The 20852-nt window shown below is 40.6% G+C and overlaps 1 protein-coding gene across 6 annotated transcripts in view; it reads left to right on the top strand.

Annotated features, from left to right (window-relative positions):
* ARHGEF11 (Rho guanine nucleotide exchange factor 11) overlaps positions 1 to 20852 on the top strand; it is a 171906-nt gene that overhangs the window by 97667 nt on the left and 53387 nt on the right. For 5 of the 6 annotated variants that reach the window (XM_018568290.1, XM_018568289.1, XM_018568286.1 and 2 more), the window contains 16 exons: positions 338 to 513; positions 603 to 674; positions 988 to 1107; positions 2964 to 3018; positions 3375 to 3451; positions 4285 to 4419; positions 6061 to 6129; positions 7384 to 7485; positions 8913 to 9011; positions 10221 to 10263; positions 11499 to 11595; positions 12668 to 12790; positions 13406 to 13429; positions 15368 to 15512; positions 17379 to 17478; positions 18743 to 18772. In XM_018568290.1, coding sequence (XP_018423792.1) covers positions 338 to 513; positions 603 to 674; positions 988 to 1107; positions 2964 to 3018; positions 3375 to 3451; positions 4285 to 4419; positions 6061 to 6129; positions 7384 to 7485; positions 8913 to 9011; positions 10221 to 10263; positions 11499 to 11595; positions 12668 to 12790; positions 13406 to 13429; positions 15368 to 15512; positions 17379 to 17478; positions 18743 to 18772 — 1467 coding nt within the window. The remainder of the gene's footprint in view (positions 1 to 337; positions 514 to 602; positions 675 to 987; positions 1108 to 2963; positions 3019 to 3374; positions 3452 to 4284; positions 4420 to 6060; positions 6130 to 7383; positions 7486 to 8912; positions 9012 to 10220; positions 10264 to 11498; positions 11596 to 12667; positions 12791 to 13405; positions 13430 to 15367; positions 15513 to 17378; positions 17479 to 18742; positions 18773 to 20852) is intronic. The other variant, XM_018568288.1, reaches the window with a different exon arrangement.

Below are 20852 nucleotides of genomic sequence, written 5' to 3'. Positions count from 1 at the left end.
TTGGTCATGTAAATACACCCCCAAGACTTTTGACCCATGTTGGTCATCTAAATACACCCCCAAGACTTTTGACCCATGTAGGTCCTATAAATACACCCCCAAGACTTTTGACCCATGTTGGTCATGTAAATACACCCCCAAGACGTTTGACCCTTGCAGATCCTATAAATATACCCATACAACATGACTCATGTAGGTCTTATAAATTCACCCCTATGACTTTTGATTTTGATGGGGCTAATAACAAAATATGAAATGTTATATGGCCGTACTCAGACATTTACATAAGCTTTTGCCCTTGCTTGCTCACATAACCATTTCCTTTCTCTTGTACCAGCTGGGACCTACGTTGCACTCACACTGCTGGGTTCCCCTCCGCCTTCCATGGCAACATCTGGGTATCAGCATGACGTCAGCTCCTCTGTATCCCCCCGGAACACCTTGTCTTCTCCTGTCCCGCCTCCTCCCCCTCTTCCACCTCCCCAGAGGATCACAGGGCCTAAACCACTACAGGTAATGATGAGGGAACCTTGGGGTGACTTTGTGGATTGAATGTTTATTTTGTTTTTCTGGAATTACTTAGTTGTATTTTGTTGCTGCAGGATCCTGAGGTCCAGAAACATGCCTCTCAAATTCTGCGCAATATGCTGAAACAAGAGGAGACAGAGCTACAGGTAGGTGTTGAAATCTTGTCTAAACGGTGCTGTACTTGAAAAACAGGCACAGTGGCTCACTGATTAGGACTGCAGCTCTAGGGTCAGATGAGCAGGTATAACTTGCGGCACTTTTAATGGGGTAACACTTGGAGAAATGTGTTGCAAAGATGTCCATCGTTTTTTTTTTTCTCATTTTACTCATGCATACAACTTACACATTTTGGTTTTAGAGATTAGGGATCCATGACAAACAATTTAAATACTGATTTGGGTTATTAAATCTGCTTGTTCTTTTTGCTACATATTTATTATTTAATTTTTTTTTCTGCAGACACTGTGTGAAGTTTATAACCGAACCCCAAATCCCAGCCTGCAGGAACAGATGGAAGGGGCCAGACGGAGAGTCTACCAACTGCAGCTAAAGATTCGTCAAGAAACAGCAGGCCCTGGGGTAAGTGCTGGGTGCTAATTAGTGATGAGAGGGGGCTTGGGGTGAACCCAAGTCGTCTGAATTTGCACAAGCCCTCTCACAAATGTGACCACCACCCCTCCTGACCCTAGGTTGTGTTTAACACCAGGGCACATGTAGAGTTATAAGCTGCTTCTATTTATCTGTAAGGTTGGATTTAATACAATAATGCACACATACCATATACGGAAACATTCTACAGACAATTTATTGAGTATCCGCTTGACCTTACCAGCATGTATTCAAGCTGTGTATGGAAACTGGAACACACAAGGAATATCTATACAAGCACAAATCGCATGCAAACAGCTGTGTTTCTTATATGCAATGTATTGGATAGTCAACTCAAATTTATTTTGAGTATGCCCATTGCAAATCTTGAATTTGCAAAGATTGGCAAGAAGGACGTCACTCTTAATTTAAAACTACCATCTTTTCTTTATGATTGTATCCTACAAGACATATGTCACACAGCATATTACCAAAAGGTAATGTGATAAATAGCATACCCTATGTAACAAGTTGCCATGTTTCAGTTGACAAACACTCTACTTCCATCATGGAGTGGTAAGCATTACCACTGATATTCATATGCTTCAATCAACATGAAACATTTGATCTAAAATTAAAGTGAGCCGTTCCCAAATAATATGACACTCGGTATATTCCCATTGCACTTGTTCCTGGACAAGGCCGGAAGCAGGAGGGTGCTGTAGCAACTACCAGTAGTTTGACCGGTGTCAGTACATATATGAGCACATATGTCCCCAGCACATCATAGACTCGTAATCAGTGTCAATGCAAATAATTTTTTTAAGGCCGCACATGCCTGTTGAAGAGGTCTTACATGGCCTTAAAATGTTGCATTAAGAAAATACCATCTTATCTGCATTTTAATATGCGCGTTAAATATTGTCATTTATTTTAACCCCAGTCCATAATCTACTGAAAGGACCTAATTAACAAATCAATCTACACATTGTGTAACTACAGTCCAATTACAGATTTCAATCCATACCAAATAAGAAATTCTTTTGATTTCAGTCCTTTGAGTTTTTTTACGTCTCCACCTTATTGTTTCAAGCTCAAGCTGGAGGGGGAAATGTTGCTGCCCCCAAAATGCGTTAGCTGTTTTTCCTCTGTGCTTGAATTGTTAAGGATTCCTTGGACCTTTCACCTTTTGCTTTGGTACCTATTTAATATATGTTTATATTCTAAGTTGCTTTTGGGTACCCACCAAGTGAGACCTGTTATGCTGCTGAAGACATCTCAGCAGAGCCAGTGAGCTTGCTTGGAAAACTTTGGAACATTTGAACTTTTGAAGGAGTGTTGAGATCCCAGTTCCTTTTAAATAGATAGATCCACTGATTTCTATGTGATCTCTTCCATAAACATTTGGAACTATTGGCAACATCTACAGTATTCTCAACCAAATAATATACGAGACACGCAACTCACACTCCCCACCCCATGCATTCCCAGGTAATAAACATAGAATGGCCAATAGCAAACTGTGATACTGCATAAGTAATCAAATAATTTGTGGGGGAATGGAGAAAGAGAAAAGAAGACGTAGCTAATTTCCATACTATGCCATATTTCAGAAGTTAGGGCTCCTTTTCCCCATAGATCAAGGGGCCCTCGTACATTTCACAAATATAAAGTGTGACCTATAGGATGCAAGATGCAGAAAATAAATGGTGTTAAAATGGAATGAAGAGCAGTATTATGGAATTAAGAGCAGAGTCCTTTGTTCTGATGCTTGTGGATTCACATATACCCATTGTAGTAATATTTGAATTCTTAGTTCTAATTTCTTTTTTCCTTTTTGCTTCCAGGATATACTGCGTACTTACAGTGACTGCAGCTCCGTAGGATACAAACCACCAGAATGTGAGTTGTTCATTTTTGGTCTCTTCTGTGTAAGCTAAATAAACAAGTCCATAATAAATAGGAACATATATTATAGTACAAAGAATTCACAGGGGTGTATTTCTAAAATGTTGGCTGTTCGTTTTGCGAAAATCTGACCTTTACATTCGCGTTGCATTATGGCCAATAGGTGGAGCCGAGGAGCATAGGAAATTCCTTTGCTCTTCAGCTCCATACATTGGCCACATTGTAAAAGATTTTTGCAGGATGAACGTCTCTGCAAACGTTTTATAAACCCCCCTCATAGTGATGTTTATGTTCTATATTCCTAGTTTCTTTGTGCATCCTGTGACAAAAGTCTGATTTCCTTTTTCTAGGCCGTCTCTCCATGGACTCACAAGATGGCGACAGTGGCTTGGACTCTGGTACGGAAAGGATACCGTCTATTAGTGAGGTGAGGGATACTGGTCAGAGTGAATTAATTTCATTTTTGATGTAAAAAATACATTTTGAAGCTTATTATTTTTAATGTTTCTGTTTATATAGCAATATGCATTGTCAATAATAAGATTCCATGCTTTAGTAGATTCATCTAAACTAAATAAAGGAAGCTGCTATATTAACATTGCAATCACTTATAGATATAAAAGAGTGTACAACAGTACCTATTCAAAAAGTTATGTGACAATATCTTACCTTAATAAAAGTGCATGGTTAATCCCTTTAAAAATGCATAAAATTCATCCGTTACTAGTGCATCATAAAGCTATAAATATATGATAAATGAGTACCACTTATAACTGTATAAGAAGTGCAAAGTGCTAGTCAATCAATCAAAATACCGCTGAAGATAAACAACAATCCTCCTAAAAATGCATGATTCATTATGCTTTATTACAACATTAAACAAAAAAAACGATTTTGTTTAGAATTTCTGCTGGATGGTTTTAAATACTGTTTTGAATTACAGATGAATTCATTAATTTATTAATCAGTTGGATCAGGATTTTTATTTTTTGTGCTGAATAGATTTGTCCAATCCATAGAGAATCTCGTAATTCATTGAATTGAAACGGTTTGTTAACTTTGAATAGGGTGGGGCAGGGCATTGCACCTATGCTATGAAAAATGAAGCCATTTAACACACTATGTTCATCCTCAAAGAAACCTTTTTTTTATTCTGGTGAAAAGTACACACACACACACACACACACACACACTTTCAAATGTGTATTGAACTGTTTAGCTGGAGCTTCCCTTTCAACAGCATGGTTCTTCTTTCCCCAGTATTCCATTAATCGAACGTCTATTCTATCTGACCTGGGATTGGACAGCTCTCATACCTCCCCAGTCATCTCTACGAAAATTTTTCAGCACCGACGGCAGGGCTCAGATACCGCCTTCATTCCAGGAACAGACCAGGTACATAGAAAGGACAGTGATATTAAGGGCATGCTTTAAGGTGAAATGCGTCTGTATTACAGATTTTTACAAAAAAATTTTTTAACATCCTGTTACAATCATTGAGCTTTACTACTTAACACAGACTTAAACTCAAAATGTAGGTCCACAATAAACAGATAGAAGAGGCTTAATAAGGGGTTATAGAATCAGAATAAACTTCCCTATTCCGTTATACTTTAAGAGCCAATGAATGGGAGCAACATAATAAAGTAATAAATATAAATTTAAATGTTTTTGCTTTGCTGCCCTATCTTGCTATATCAGGATGTTTAGATGAAAAACATGTTCTCTTTATTTATATTGAGAACCTTCAAGTGCAAAACCTACCCTGTTACCCACCCCTTCCCCACTGTCGATTGGTTGAGATCCACCTTCTGTGAGTGAGTGAGTGAGTGAGTCAGTGAGTCATTACCCCCCCTGCCATATAATGACTCGCCGCCCGACTTAATGATTTGTCGGGAAGCTGGCCAATCAGGAAGCCAGGCGGCAGGTCTTTAGCCGCCACCCCGCCTTCCGGATTGGCCAGAAAGCCGGCTCCATGCCTTGTCACCTGGTGACGAGGGAGCATGGAGATGGCTCCCGGCTAATCGGGAAGCCGGGCAGCGAGTCATTAGACGCCGCCCGGCTTCCTTAATGGGACTTCCAGTATTGGTATTCGGTATCGGCGAGTACGGAAAAAAAAATATCGGTACTCTATACTGAAAAAACGGTATTGGTGCATCTCTAAATAGTATGATACAACAGTGAGGCATAAGAGGGTGTGTGTGTGGTGGACGAGTGTGATTTTTAGGTCCTGAAATCACTATTTGCATATTACAGCAACTTGGACTTTAAAGCTTGTGGGGTGCTCTACCATCCTGTGAAAATATATGAAGACTCATCTTTAACTGCATGCTTTAAATCTCAGTTTAGCAAACTGGGCACAATTTAATTTAAAAAGTAGTATAAATGCTGGTGTGTCTGGCCTGGGTGCCAAGGCTGGATTGCATTTGGATGCTTCACACTGCTTAAAAAATATTGAGTTTCCAATGGTGGATTGTATTGCCTTGTGTTAAACCCCATTAGGTTCTAAAATAACAACAACAAAAAACATACCCTGCAATAGACTAGCTATTACATTTACCTCTGTGGCAGCCCATGTCTCATTCATACTTTGCCTCCATTTCAAGGCTGCATTCTCCACCCGTCTCTGTAGCATTCAACACTTCTGGGAATGTCGAATGGTTATGTCTCTTACCGGGCACTTCGGTTCCTTCCTTTAATACCTACAGTACATCACTACTTTGTCCTGAATGGTGGTAATTTTGGAGTTTCTCCAGGGCTTTCACACAGCTGATTGGCAAGAGATATTGAGCCAGGGAACCCCGGCTAATCAACGACACAGAAGTGGGGTGTGTGGACATTTCTGCCACTTTCATCCTGATAAAAAGGAAACCTTTTACATTTTTTTAATGCTAATGGAAAGATAGTCCTAACGCTGCTCTTGGTGACTGTTTCTTTGTGTTTTGTAAAGCAGCAGGTATTTCGAGTGACATTTTATTCTAAAAAATGATTAAGTAGTAGCAAAGGTAAAAACAACACTTTATTTTGGTTCTGTAGACCGACAACAGCCGACCTTCTATCATATGTCCAGAAGACGATTATGACCATGGAGACTACATAACCGAGGTAAAATATATTCTTGGTACCAACATGTGAAAACTATGGTTGTGGGCCATTTAGACACCTGCAGGATCAGGATGGTTGTGCCTACCTTCTCCATCTCACTTGGTAGGTTGCATTCTCAAGAATATTCACTTGTCAGGAAGGGACTATTTAATGATAATAACTGAAAGAGGGAACTTTCTGTGTTGCTCTTAACAGCCAGTCCGCTTTGACCTACTTACTTCAAGTAAGTTTTCATACACGAGACTGTAAGAATGGTCTACTGCGGGCATATTAAAGTCTTTTGAGCATTGGTCCCTCAGCCAGCTTAAGAATGTGAGCGGAATAAAGCCCCAGACTCTTCTGTAGGTCCTTCTGCAGATTCACTTTGAAGGGTCAGAAAAGGTCATCTTTCACTCTATTAAAACTCTGCAACTTGCAATAATGTAGAACACAATGGTACTTGCTGTGTTACCTGTTGTGTTACATTTACTAAATAGTCATCAGGAGTTTATTGCAAGCACATTTATGTGCCTGCATATCTCTTAGACAGAAAGTTGAACACTGGCTTGACCCATGCTGTACCTCCAATGTAAGTCTTTGAGGCCATCCATCAATGTAATTGTTGTAGGTTAAGCCCATCCATCACCAGCCCTAACCTTTTGGAAGGCCACAGAGGGCGGGATGGAGCTTGATTTCTGTGTCATAGTTTAGATGTCTTGGGTTGCTCAAGCAGGTCTCCAAAGATTTGTTTTTGAACTTTTAGATGCCTGATGTGGTAGTTAAATAACGCTACAGGAACAACAACCCCGTGTGTGCATGTCTCTTCTAGTTGGCAGTTTAAGCAGCACAGAGCATGTACTATTTGTGTCCATAAATTATAATGAGATGTCTGTAGCTCTAGTACAGGCAGCCTGTTGTAGACCTTGAATATAGTTAGCGCATATTCAGTAATAGGCAGTCTGCCGGCTAGGAGTAGCATGCCAACAAAACCGAGCCCTGCCCATGCTAAGAACTTAAGAAATTAGGTTGAAGGTTGATCTGAGATATGTGCTTGTGCCTATCTATGCAGTGGGGAGGGTGAGATGTGATTTTGAGTCACTTATACTACAATTTTATGCCCACTTTAATGTATTGTTTAAAACTAGTGCTTAATTCCTGACATTGCTCTGTATATCTCAGTATAGCAAATGAACCATCTAACTAAGTTATCATGCTTAATTTAAATCCTATGATGTGTTTTTGTGCCAAGTAATATTTTTCCGTTTCTTCTTGCAGTATGATAGTCTAGACCTGGAGAAGCTCAAAGCTCGGCCAGCCCATATGGGGGTGTTTTTGAGATACATCTTCTCTCAAGCTGAAGCTGACCCTAATCCACTGGTAGGCCTTATGTGACCATTCACATTTAAAGTAATTGCATATGCACACAATTTAATGTGTGCAGGTAATTTAGAGAAGTTTTGCTCACACAGCTTAAAGCAGTCAACTTATCCTTTTAACCCTATCTCGCACCCCAGCTTCTGCCTACAATGCCTAGGCAAAGGTGACTTAATGGGCTTTCTGGTGAGATCCTGAGAAAGGAAAGCTGAGGATCCCAAACCTTGTGAGAATATGCTCGATCACAGTGCAGGGGCATCGTTTATTGATAACTGGGATCCTAAGTGCAACAGATGGTTGTTGGGGTGTAAGTTAAAGGAGAACTATGAGGTGAGTGAAAATCACTCATCCTCATAGTTTGAGCCGACGTGTGACAATGAAACTGTCACACATTGGCTCAATAGATCGGGAAGTGAGCCAACACATACTGTCACTCGCTCACTTCTTGATCATTTCCCTGTCACGGCTCCCTGCAGTGATTCCCCCCCCTCCCCGCTCCGATCCTCCAGCGCTGACTGGAGGAACGGACGGGGGAGGGGGCGGGTACAGCTGGCTCTTCTTCTAGATAGGCAGAGCTCACTCAATCACGCAGCTGGGTGGATCTCGACAGCATTTTCGGGATCCGTCTCGGCTGCGGTGGTCTCAGTATACTGCGAGCTGTAGCTCGCTATATACTGAGCTTTCGGTCACGGGAGGATGCTAGTATATGTCCTCCCATGATCCGTAAGAGAACTATGGGGAAAAACACTTACCCCATAGTTCTCTTTTAACTATATTGTTCACTTTTCTTCAGGTGTGATTTTTTTTTTTTTATGTTAATAAAAAATGTTTTAACATGGGACGATGAGGTCTATAGGATAAGCAAGCTTTGCAATTTTGATACAAGGTCTTCTAAAATTATATAGTTGACCGGTACTCTGAACCCCAGTGTCTGCTTGTGGATTAGTATTAATTTCTGCTTCTAAAGACAATTTTCAGCATGCTCCTCGGCTTGCATTAAAAGGCAATCTCCAATGGATTGTATCTGAGCATACCCAGCAACAGCACAAGCAGCTCTTAACTGGAGACAGATCTGGCAGAACAGTGTTCTACTAATCTGGGAAATTGGATCAGAGGGAAGAAAGCAGTTATTGTTGGAGGTATATCACATCCATACAGCACTGATTAGACATTTCGGAGGGAGACCTCTTAAATATGGCCAACTCAAAGCCTTCTGAAACTAATATTTTATTTTTATGGGAAGACTTGGGTCAAATTCATTTTTTCCATCCTTCAATTAAGCTAGTTGTCAATAATGAAGATCTCCACTTAAAAAATATTAAATTAAAATCTTCCATGTAGATGGCAGGTCCTCGATGATGGAGCCTCCTTTGAGAAGGTTTTATGCTTTCTTGTGCCTTCTCTTACTGGTGTATCATTACTCCTTACAGCTCTTCTACCTGTGCGCGGAGGTGTGCCAGCAGCAGAATGCCAGAGACGCATTTGCATTGGGCAAAGATATTTGGATCACCTTCCTGGATAAAAATGCTGTAAGTTACTGTAATAGATGATCAGCAGGGGACACCCTTTTTTTTGACCTGCTGGGCAAACTGTAGACAATAAAGGCTGACTCCTTCCAAAGCTAATATTTCAAGTTTGTATGATTGTTGTCTAGTCAATTTTATGAAAACCTATTAATTGAGGGTGCCAGTGCTGAGATATTCACTCTCACATATTCACTGAGACTTTCCCTGCTGTTATATTTGCAAAGCCAAATTAGGGTGTCAGATCAATTGGATGGATTCTACATAATGTAGAAAAACAAGTTATTGGGGGGTCCAGGTTTAAGAGCATATGTACAAAGTCCAATGAAAGCACCAAACCTATCAACTGAAAGCTCAAAAGCTTTTAATAATGGTGTTTGTTGTACTTAGGAGGACTCAGAATGGCAGAATCTCTGAGCCCCAGAAACGTATTGACTGTTTTATAGTGTCTTGTGAAACAAACACAATTATTATCAGCTTGGGGACCCTCGGTTCATTGGTTTGGTGCTTTCATTTAACTTTGTAAATGTGGTTTACAAATGATGACCCCCCATGCAAGGGGTGCCCTGTTTGTGTTTGAGAATGGCCTCAACTAAGTCATTGTGCCCTTTTTGAATTTGTCTGATTGTTTGCAATGTTGAGCCATTGATGAGCTGAATCCAGCACTTATGTCACACAAGTTCAAGCTTTGAAAGCAAAGCATGACATCTTCATTATGACTATTTGGAAAATAGTGGAAGGATTTCTCTTTACTTCCTGCTCCCATGGCAGTGTTTCAAAATGGAATTGAAGATAAACCTCTTCAACATGAAGAGCAACAAAGACCTAAAGTTCTAATTCTTATCCTAGTTCCTGTTTTGGTGACTCAACATCACTGACACAGGAAGTGAGGACAAACCTCCACTATGGAGACACAGAAAGTAGTGAAAACCTGAATGAGTTTCTAACTTTCCCTGTCTATCAAAACTCAAAACGAATAACAAAATAAAAAAAATGTTGTTTCAAATCCTATTTTAGGCTGGTCACCTGTACATGTACAATACATCCAAAAATTTTATTAAAAAGACTATGGCTGCCCTATAAGCCTGGTGCAGGTGAAGTGTCATCTAATTACGTGTTAATTCACTTTACTTCCATATAGCGTAGTGCTTTGTATGACCATCCCTATACTATTGCCTGCAGAACACATGTGAACTCTCTTGTCTTGTTTTCCAGCCTCTGAGGGTCAAAATTCCTGAACAACTGCTGAATGAAATTGGTAAGTAGAATATCAATCATTACCTTTTCATATACTGTATATTTATTACATTTCTGTATTTATTATGTCTGGCCTGGCACTTTGAGATATATGAGCCATTCTAAAATGGTCTGGAATTGCAAGATCGACGTGAGCCTCTAAAATAGGAAATATGCTCCAGCTTTAGCATATCCTTAATTTTTCCCCTGATGTATTATGAATCAGAGGTGTAGTGCATTACCCAAAAAAACATTTTGTGTAGATATTTCAAACCTGTTACCATATTCCATGTTCTAGTTGTTTGTGTTAGTTTGCTGTCAAATACCTGGTGATCCTGCCAGCCCTCCTTCCATTCTCTTGCTATATGACCACACCATGGGTGGAAGCAGGTCCATCCTAGTGTGGTCAGTTTGTGCCTTTGCCCTTCACTCGTGAGCTACGGGATGGTGTGCCTGTATTTAAGTGGTCAGCTGACATGCCCCCATCCAACCCTGCACTGTTTGAGTGACAACAGTTGGGATACATGACATTGGCACAAGCTGCGGATTGTTACAAAGAGTCTCCACCCCTCAAAGCCCTGGATTCAATGTTGAATAGCAGTCACATGGCTGTTTGTGATATCTGTAGGACTGATGCATTTAGCAGTATTTGGCAACATATGGGGCAGCATGGTGCTTATTTCTCTTGTCTTACAATACTTTGGTCTTGGATTCAGTCCCTGCTTGGGATAATGTCTACATAAGGTTTGTATTTTTTTTTTGGGCATGTGGGTAGGGCATCAAGCAAGCTACCTGGCCCTAAAAGCAAACGTAACATTTCTGTAGAAGCAGGAGAACTGCTGTCCGGTGTACTAAAAAGCTCAAGAGGGACTTAAGTCCCAATTTTACATGTATATGTTTATTTCTGCCATTGGCCCTGTGGAATTGTTATTGGACTCTCCTGCAGCAGTCATGAAATAAAGTGATCGCTAATTTTGTTATCCCACCTCAAACTAACCACTCAACCATCACGTTCTCAAACAAATCATCCCCACACAGCTAACTCCTCATGTATCACTTGTCTCTCCCTTTTAGATTGTAAGCCCTCACAGGCAGGGCCCTCCTTACCATCTTGTCTTGAATTGTATTGTGATTGTAATGTCTTCCTTATATTGTAAAGCGTAGCGCAAACTGGTGGCGCTATATAAATCCTGTATAATAATAATAATTTTGTTGGCGTCTTCTAAAGCTTTGATCTGTAATGTTTGTCTTTAATAGATTCCCGTTTACTCTGCTCTGAGGATATTCGTGGAGCTTTGAGTGATGCCCAGGAAGCCATGATACCAGAGATACAGGAGCAGATACAAGATTATAGGTAATCTCTTTTTTTTTGTCTTTTTGAAAATGTCATAAATATTGAGATGAAAAGATTATGTTCTTAACAAATCATTTTTTACTCTGTACAGTTTGGTGGGTTTTTCCTTTAACTATCAGAAGTATATTTGCAAAAGGTATTTGTTTGATTTATGTTTTAAAGCTGGATAACTAAAACACACTTTCAAAGCTCATGTGTTCCTTCCTAACCATGAAAGTATTTTTGTTCTGTATTGTAATTTTTTTTTTTTATATGTATCTGAGCCTGCTTACACCTGCTGAAATCAGACTTGCAATGAGAGTGCCTTCCATGCAAGGTGATGGATGAGGTGTAGGTGCCTAGGTTTAGAGTTTAGAGGAGACAGAGTTCGGACGGGGAGTCACCAGTATGCTGATGTTACGCTATATGGCCAAAAGTATATTAATGCTAAAGCACACAAGGACATTAAGGACATTTGTGCACTTCCAATTTAGTGAAAGACCCTTTTTTGTTTCAGCATGACTTGCTCCTATGCACATAAAGACATTGTTTGATGAGCTTAGTGTGAAGGAAGTTGTGCGGCCTGCACAGAGCCCTGACCTGAACCCTACTGAACAATTTTAGAATGATTCTCATACCTTCTCATCAAATATCAGTACCTGTCCACATAAATGCTTTTTACTTGAACTCACAAATGCTCTTTTGGCTGAATGAACACAAATTCCAATTTTCAAAAGTTGGTGGAAAAGCCTTCCCACAAGAGTTGAGGCAGTTATAAGCACAGTGGGGTGAACCTAATATTAATACTCATGGTATTGGAATGGGATGTCCAACAAGCTCATAGAGATGTGATGGTCAGGTGCCTGCACATTTTAGGCCATATAGCCTACTAGATGCCCCTAAAGCAGACATGGAAGGAGGATAGTGCTTTGGAGTACTAAGAACTACAGGCTCTGAAAAGGTTCCTGCCACAGGAGTATGTGCATTAATTTACAAAATCCTTTGATCGTTAAAACAGTTTCTCTGTTTTATTCACGGTGTATTTGGCTGGTGTTGCCATATAAACAAATATTGTTGTTCTGTCTTCTTCCAGGTCAAAGCGAACAATGGGCCTGGGTAGCCTGTATGGAGAGAATGACCTTCTCGACCTTGATTCAGACCCACATAGAGAGCATGATGTTGCCCTTAAGCAGATAGAACATCTGAGGGAAATCTTGTGAGTTTTCATGTATTGTGAAGACACAGAAAACACATCCATCTTTTGTTAGACGTTGTATGTGTGATCTTAGTTCCCCACAGAAATGCATTTCAACATTGTGACTTCTGCTGGGGATTGTGCCCCTTCCATATCTGTATGCATGTCCACTCTCCTCCATTTCACTCCTCACATTGTAACACTATTCCTCTCACACAGAGCACTGAACTTAGTTACTAACTTTTGTTTACTTTAGTTTACCAACTAACCTTTTCTGAAATGCTCTATGCTATTGGAGGACTTTGATCCCCCCCGCATTGTGTGTTCACATATATCCAGGTCATGGTATAGCTAGTAGTAGTTAGTCACATTACACTGGACTGTAGTTAAGTAGTGTAGTAGACATTTCACCACTCATCCACGTGGTATTCTTAGTTGGCATGAACTGCACACTCCCATAATGTCAACATACTCCTCTCCTAAATGACGCTGTACTGCTGAATTATCTACTTCTTCTTCTAGCTATTTCTCCATCTTTCTCCATCTCTGTCCTCCCACTTCTGATTTGCCACTACTCATTAACCTCCTTCCTTTCACAGTTCTTTAAAATTCACAGTTTTCATATTCTCTTTTCAGGTCAAAGTATGAAGAGGAGAGAAGGTATGTTGCTGTGTGGGTAATATTTAGCTATTGCAGTGGTAGGATGTCCATATACCTGAAGATTGGGCTGATCTGTTGTGTTTGATCATTTTATTATTTTATTAAAGCTGGGTAAATTTCTTCGTATTGGGCTTCACAGTCTAAATTATAACACAATAAAACATTCTATGTGCTGTAAGTGGCTACACCATGTACACATGGGTAGTGAATATTCAGTCGTTTGTAAATCTACGCACTGGAAAAAGACTTAGCTCAGTAGAGAAACCACCACTTACATGCATTAAAGCCTTAATAAAAGTACCAACAATCATCTTCTAAAATCAGATCACGTGATCTGACTGTCCCACTTATTTCAAAAGATGTGGCCTAGGAGGAGGGGTTGTTCAGAGGTGCAAGTTGACAATGTGATTTATGCAGATGACATTGATTAGATGACATTGATGAGATTAGTTAGTAGGCATGGCTTTACTTTGAATGGGCTTCAATTTGGGGTGATGGATACTTGTGTCACTGGAGGGTTCCACCTCAAGTTCATACTCTGAGAGATGGCGGCAATGGCAATATCACTGCCGTTTTATTTTGGTGCTACCACTGCAGTCCATGGGAACTGGTACTCAATAATTAAATGGATTTATGAAAACAGTAGCAAAGATTTGGCCAACAATTCTACTTGCCTTCTCTTCAGTCAGCCCCTGGGTGGTATGCAGGGCTGTTTGCAGGCCTGTGCAGTATTTGTGTGCATAGAAGATTTTGTGCTTAGCAGCTTGGACTATTAGAACCCACAAATCCCTCTGTTTAACCTGCACTACTCATCCATATCAGAAATGTATTTATAGCTTGTCACATCCTGCAAGCTTTTAAAGCACACTGCTTGAACAGTACACAATTAACCCTTTATTAAGACTGAAAAGGCATGTATGTAGAATTCATGAAATAAATAGAACTGAAATTCATGATGGTTTGTATTGCTGTCAACTACTATCTAGACTGTCATCCATAGCATTTTTGATTTTTTTGGGTCACAGTAGTATTATCCTTGGTCCATCTCCTGTTGACGATTATGATTGCACTGACATATATTGCAATATATATACTATATGTAATATATATATATATATATATATATATAGGCCCATAACCATTATGTGTAATGCTCTTATTCCAAAATTTGTGTGATTGTGCATCATTGTTTGTCAGTATTGTACAATAAGTTAATTATACAAATGTACAAATACTTAGCATGTGCTGTAGGCTCCTATAGACCGCGATCGCCATATTCGCAGACACAATTAAATGTTGAGTTCTTATTGATATTGTTCTAAAATCAGGGCCAGCTGAAACGACTGACTACAATACATTAAAGGAGAGCTGTACTTTTATTTAAAGCTGAACTCCAGACAAACCACTAAATACAAAGAGGAAATAGAAATATGGGAGCTGCTGTACCCCACAAAGGACGTTTATTTCTGTCCATCTAGTGCTACATAGCACAGCCCTACCTTTCTCTGCTGCAGTTTCATTTCACTTACAGGTTTCCTCCCCATTCCTACACTTAAAGGAGGAGTAGTAGAGTAATGAGCTCATCTCTCCTTCACTATGCGTTCTCTGCTTTCAGCATGCTCCTTGCATTGCAGCACACTAGATTGGCTGCTTGTGCTGTTTCCTTTCTCATCTAGTCTGAGCTCTGACTTACAGGGACTTCCACTGCTTGCATTTAAACATTTATTTAATAATGTATTAATGATAACAGACTGCATTAAGTATATCTTCCTGGGGTTCAGATTCAAAAAGTGCTAAACCATGTTCCTCTTTTCTTTTTTTTTTTTCCCTCGGTACAAATAATTGTTTGTGCCATTCGTGTATAAATATTAAACATTTTTTAGAGAAATTTCAGAAAGGTCTTTTTATAAAATAACCTCTTATTTTCTTTCTGTACAGCTCCCATATGAATTTTGCTTTGCGAACATATATGAGTCATGCTGGCATTAGCTTTCGAGAATTCCCTTCTCCCAGCGTCTCTGAGAAATCCCAAAGTATTCCCGACAAAGACAAATGGCTTCCTTTTTTAAACAAAGCTAAGAAGGTGAGTGATGTTGGTAACCTGGTGCAGTCCGCCATACTATATACAAATCTTACATAATAAGGGCTCATTCACGCGGGCGTGAATTGTCCATGTAAAGACCTGCTCCCGGGAGGGACAGGTGCTGCGCGTAATTGCGTTCAGCGGCCTGTACCTCCCTGTGGCTGTACGCCGTATGGATGTGCACACTGTGTGAATGAGCCCTAAGTGTTAGGATTTGAAAAACAGTCAGGTATACCTATGAAATCTTTATATAATATCCCTTATAGTTAAAGGAGAAGTGCGGGCAGAGTAAAGCTGGCCATACACTATATGAATTTTGGCTGCCATAATCCGTTCAGTGCCTAGCCCTGTCTATACCCTTCTGCCCGACATCATTTGATCAGAAAATTGAAGGAGTCGGTCAGAATTTTTAGGTGAGCAGTGACAGCAGTCGACCAGCTGCCATCAGTGTTTCGGTATTCTGACAGGGCACACCCACCGCTGTCAGAATATAATAGACCAGCAGGAGATTTGTCTATACGCTGTTTAGGGTGGATTGGGCAAACTATTATATTTTTTAAAAAATTGATTATAACAGTGCATGGCCAGCCTTAAACATATTCTCCTGCAGTTAAGAGTTGGTGTGGGACACTGCAGTTGTCATATGCAGCTCTATACTAAAAGGTGAGCAAACATTTAGCCGCTGTTCGCTCAGCTCACAATCTCTCACAATCTGACTGTCACGGCTCCTCGCAGGTATTCCCTTCTCCCCTCTCTGTTCCTCCAGTGCTCATTGGAGGTACAGACAGAGGAAGGGGCGGGCACAGCTGGCTCTGGCTGCAGAAAGGCAGAGCTAGCTGTCAATCAGGGAGTGAGGTGGATCCCGACAATGTTGTCGGGATCTAGCGTGGTTCTGCACTGTCAGCAAATAGTGGTCAATCGCTTTCTATCTCCTAACTTTGAGTCACAGGAGTACATTAGTAAATGTGACCCAAAAGAGAAGTAAAGCATCAACATCTTCTGGGTTTTATCAGGTTCTGCCATTGGTCGTCCACTTCAGATGTAACTCTTGCTTATGGAAAGTTTCTCCTGCTTATAAAAAAAACCTCTATCCTAGCAATGTTTTTTATTTATCAAGTAAAGTTTTAATTTAATTGTGTGATGACAACTTCAATTTCGACAGTCAGAACTGAGAGGCCTCCTGTGGTTTGACCGTTGCTGCTCTGTTATCTGTTGTCTGATCTTATGCTGATAGCACTTTCTTCTGGCTCCTTCATAAAGGTAACCAGGAACGAACCTCATAGTTGTGAACAATGTAAACTACTACCATTGCATTACTTGATACTGCTATTACCACTTGGGAGCTGGTTGACAGTGTTTGTTATCAGCAAGAGGTCAGGCATTTGAAAAGGCTGCAGATGTAAAATCTTAGGGGGACTTCCAGGTCCAATTTCAGCCACAGAGACAAATTCAGACAAAGAAAATTAGGCAAAAAAAAGCAGGCAGATGGAGTTCAGCACAGTGGCATAACAATAGCCATAGCAGCCCACGCAGCTGCTCTGGGGCCTAGGGTAGGAGGGGACCCCATCAGGGAGGCTGTTTAGGAAAACTAAGGGAGGGAAGGGGACGGGCACAGCTGGCTGCTGGCAGCGGGGTGGATCCCAGCTTGGCTCTGGCAGGAGCCTGCTAGATGCTGACTTTGGGTCACAGGAGTACATTAGTAAATATACTCCTATGACCCAAATAAGGAGGAAAGCCAGAAAAAAGGTTTGGTTTCAGTTCTCTTTTAAATGCCAGTTTTAGGTCCTAATTTTTTTCCCTATGATTTTCCAAGTACATTTTATTTCCTGCATATACCTGCTGACCCCAGAGATTTTGTCTTTACAGAGCAGCAACGCAAAGAAAGAAAAAGACCGTGATTCGGCAGATGACAAGAAGCGAAATCCCATCCTTAAATATATTGCCAAACCTAAGACCTCTCAAAGCAGTAAGTATAGGATCCTGGAAAGCAGCATTCATATATAAGTGTGGTCATTTTTTTGTGACTTCAGCTTCATAGCATCAGCTTTGATTAATGGGTCAATCCACTAGATATTATATAGATAAATGATATTTTAATTCTAGGTAATTTCTGGTGAGCTCAATCAGCCTTTAGCATCCTATGTGTCTTGGATTCTCTGCCTTCCGTCATTTTCAATTCAGTCATTTGTTCACCTGGAAGTTTTGAAGTGGCCCAAAACGCCTATCTTAGCCCCATCTTTGTTCCAGCTTCTACCTTTTCATTCTATATAATGTAAAATAAATGTAAAATCCGGCAGAAAGAGTGGGAACTCCCCATACTGGGCCAAGCAGGTATACAGGCCTGGGAACTGAGCACAGTGATCTCACTAATGGAGTCCCTGAGAGATATAAGAAATTGTTGGTTTAACTATCCAGCATCTATTAAACACTGTTTTGAGTGGATTGTCCCTCTAAATAAGAGGAACTGTATTGCACTGCTTATTTATGTGTACATTTTGTGGATTGTCGATGTGCTTTGGATATTTTACTTTAGAAGAATTCACAACTACAGAAAGGAGTGTATTTATAAACAATTCTCAGGGCCCTTTGCTGCAAATTATGCCAAAAACGATGGTTCTTGATACATTTTTTTTTTGCCCCAGTTGGAATGTAGTGTGTTGTAAAAATACATTATGGCCCCTAGATGGAGCTGAGGAGCATTGGAAATAAATACTTGTTTCCTATGTTCCTTTAGCTTCATCTAGTAGCCATAATGTGATATTACATCAAAACATTGGAAGTTGCATTGCACTTGAAAAGAAAAAAAAAATTAAGAATGTTTGTTTTTGCATATATTTACACCTATATGCAGAGAAATGTGTTTAGGTTTATAATTAGACCCCATAGTATCAGCTGGTTTTTGTGTGCAAACAAACGAGTGCAGAATCTGCAGTGTGATATAATGGCCATTTTAAGTATGGGCAGGAGGTGGGACAATGACACAGACTTTGTAGAATTTTAGTCTCTGAAAATGTTATTATCCTTCTTATGTATCCACATATCACAGCACATTCAGTAATCATTACATATTCCTTACATATATACAATGTTGTTGTCTGTATTATGCTTGTGTATGTAGCTGTTTGCTTGAGTTGCCCTTTTAATTGTCTTTTTACCCTCTGGATTGCTCTAATCACTGACTGATCACTTTATTAATTAAGAGTTAATTCCTCATTTTGTTTCCCTTGTAGCATTTCATGTCCCCTTGTCCCCTGGTGAAGGTAAAACCTCATGTCAATCTCTAACCTTAAGCAACTTTTCTACCTCTCAAGGAATCTTCCTCTGCTAATCTTGACTCTTAACGTGTTTGTCCCAATTGGTTGGCTCTTACTCACTTAAACTTCCTTCTGGTATCATGTTTTACTGTATGGTCTTTAAAGTGGGATTCCAGACTTTGGTTTTTAGTTCTGGATAGAGTGTGGAAGTATAAGAACCACTGCCATGTTTTCATCACTGTCTGTGTCCTCTGTTGTGGAGATCTCTTCACTTCCTGTCCTGATGACCACTTGCAAGTCAAGGAAACGTAGGGAGATATCCTCAGTGGGGATGAAGTCCGCATTAAAAACGCATACCCTTCACTGCTCTTCTAGAGGGAGTGTTTTTATTGTTGCCTGTGGCCCATTGATTAGATTTACCCCCATTTCCAGTCGAAGCGACCACCAGACACAGACCACAATGAAAACCTAAAGGAGGTTTTAACCCTTCCCTGCTCTAGCCAAAACAAAGCCAAAAAATATTTTGTCTGAAATACCACTTTAATGGCCATGTCTGTTGGCTGAAGAGCTTACAATCCAACTGCAGTTACTAGTAACAAGTTATTTTATTATTATTATTAGAGACATTTCTGCACTTTCCACATCCCGAAAATATCCATTTAAAATTAGCCAATAGTGGCCCTTTTACGGCCATATTGTTTCACATGCAGTTGCTGTTGAAGGCCAAGTTATTTAAATGTGACATTTCTATTTTGAGTTAAAGTTGGAGCATGAAACCAAGCGCTGGCTTATAGCTTTCTGGGAATCAAGCAGCAAGGTGGCATAAGGCAGCAGCATGATTCTGCTATTGGCAATGCAATGCTCAATGTTCAAAATAGCTCTTTATTTGCAACATCAGCATGCAGATGAGAATTCCAGCAGAATGGGTCTGCAATGTGTTCCCTCTCCAGGTTTACCATATACATTGCAAAGATTTTTGCATACTTTTTTGCTTATTCCTGCCTATGGTTCTGATCATAATGAGCATAAATCATGGTAGTGCAGATTTATTTTTTTATTTTTTTTCAACATAAGTGCCAAGTGAGAGGTATTGGTAATAGATGCATTGTATAGTTTGTAGACACGAAAATAATTTATAGAGAACTATGGCCTAACCCTTTTTTGGCCATAGTTCCTTTCAGGGTCACAAGAGGACATATACTCATGTCCTCCGGTGAGGCAAAATTCAGTATATAGCAGGCTATTGCCCGCTATATGCTGAGAGCGCAGAGCTGCGCCTCAGCCGGGACAGATACCGACGATACTGTTAAGATCCACCCTGCTGGCTGATTGACAGCTGGCTCTGCCTCTCGAGTCAGCGCTGGAGAAACGGGGAGGGGAGGGGGAAATCCCTATCCAGAGGGGTAACTGACAGTTACTACACTCTGCGGGGAGAGGATCAGGGAAGTCAGCAATTGGCAGTATGTGTTTCCTGACTTCCCGATCAATAGTGCCGACCTGTGACAGCTTCAGTGTCACAGGTCGGCTTGAATTATGGGGATGAATGTTTTTCACTCACCCCATAATTCTCCTTTTAGGCAGCAGCCTCCCAACTGGGGAGTGGCAGGAACAAGAGAAATAACCGAACATGCTCAAGGGTTTTGTTATAGCCAGCCCCTCCTTCTAATGATACTCTTTACAATGATTGGCAATGCCTAAACCCCAATCAAAAAGGATACAATCCCAGCACAGTACTTTTCCACAGCAAAGACTGTTGGGTGAAGCACATAAAAGACAGACACGGAGAGACTAAGCGGAGGGGCTACATGACTGGGGGGAGGAATAGTCCCGGGAGAAAGGGTTAAAAAAAAAATGGGAATGGCTGCTCTTGCCTGATTGGACGTGGGAGTCAGGTGTCCGGGAGGAGCCGCATGGGAAGGAACTGCGAGGGCTGAGGGACGTCCTCTTTCCGGAAATCGACGAAGGAAGCAGGTTGTCCCACCCTCCCTCCCTGAATTTTGTGGTTATGGGGGTTTCTTTTGTCACGGCAGCTTGGCGGGTTAGGGGGTCTTTGGGGGGTCTACAAAATCGGAGTTCATTACAAAAA

The sequence above is a fragment of the Nanorana parkeri genome, unplaced genomic scaffold (assembly GCF_000935625.1).
Source record: "Nanorana parkeri isolate BGI_ZX_2015 unplaced genomic scaffold, ASM93562v1 scaffold1167, whole genome shotgun sequence".
In the NCBI taxonomy this organism is placed as follows: Eukaryota; Metazoa; Chordata; class Amphibia; order Anura; family Dicroglossidae; genus Nanorana; species Nanorana parkeri.
Note: the sequence above shows the minus strand (reverse complement) of the source record. Positions and strands in the feature narration are given on the sequence as shown.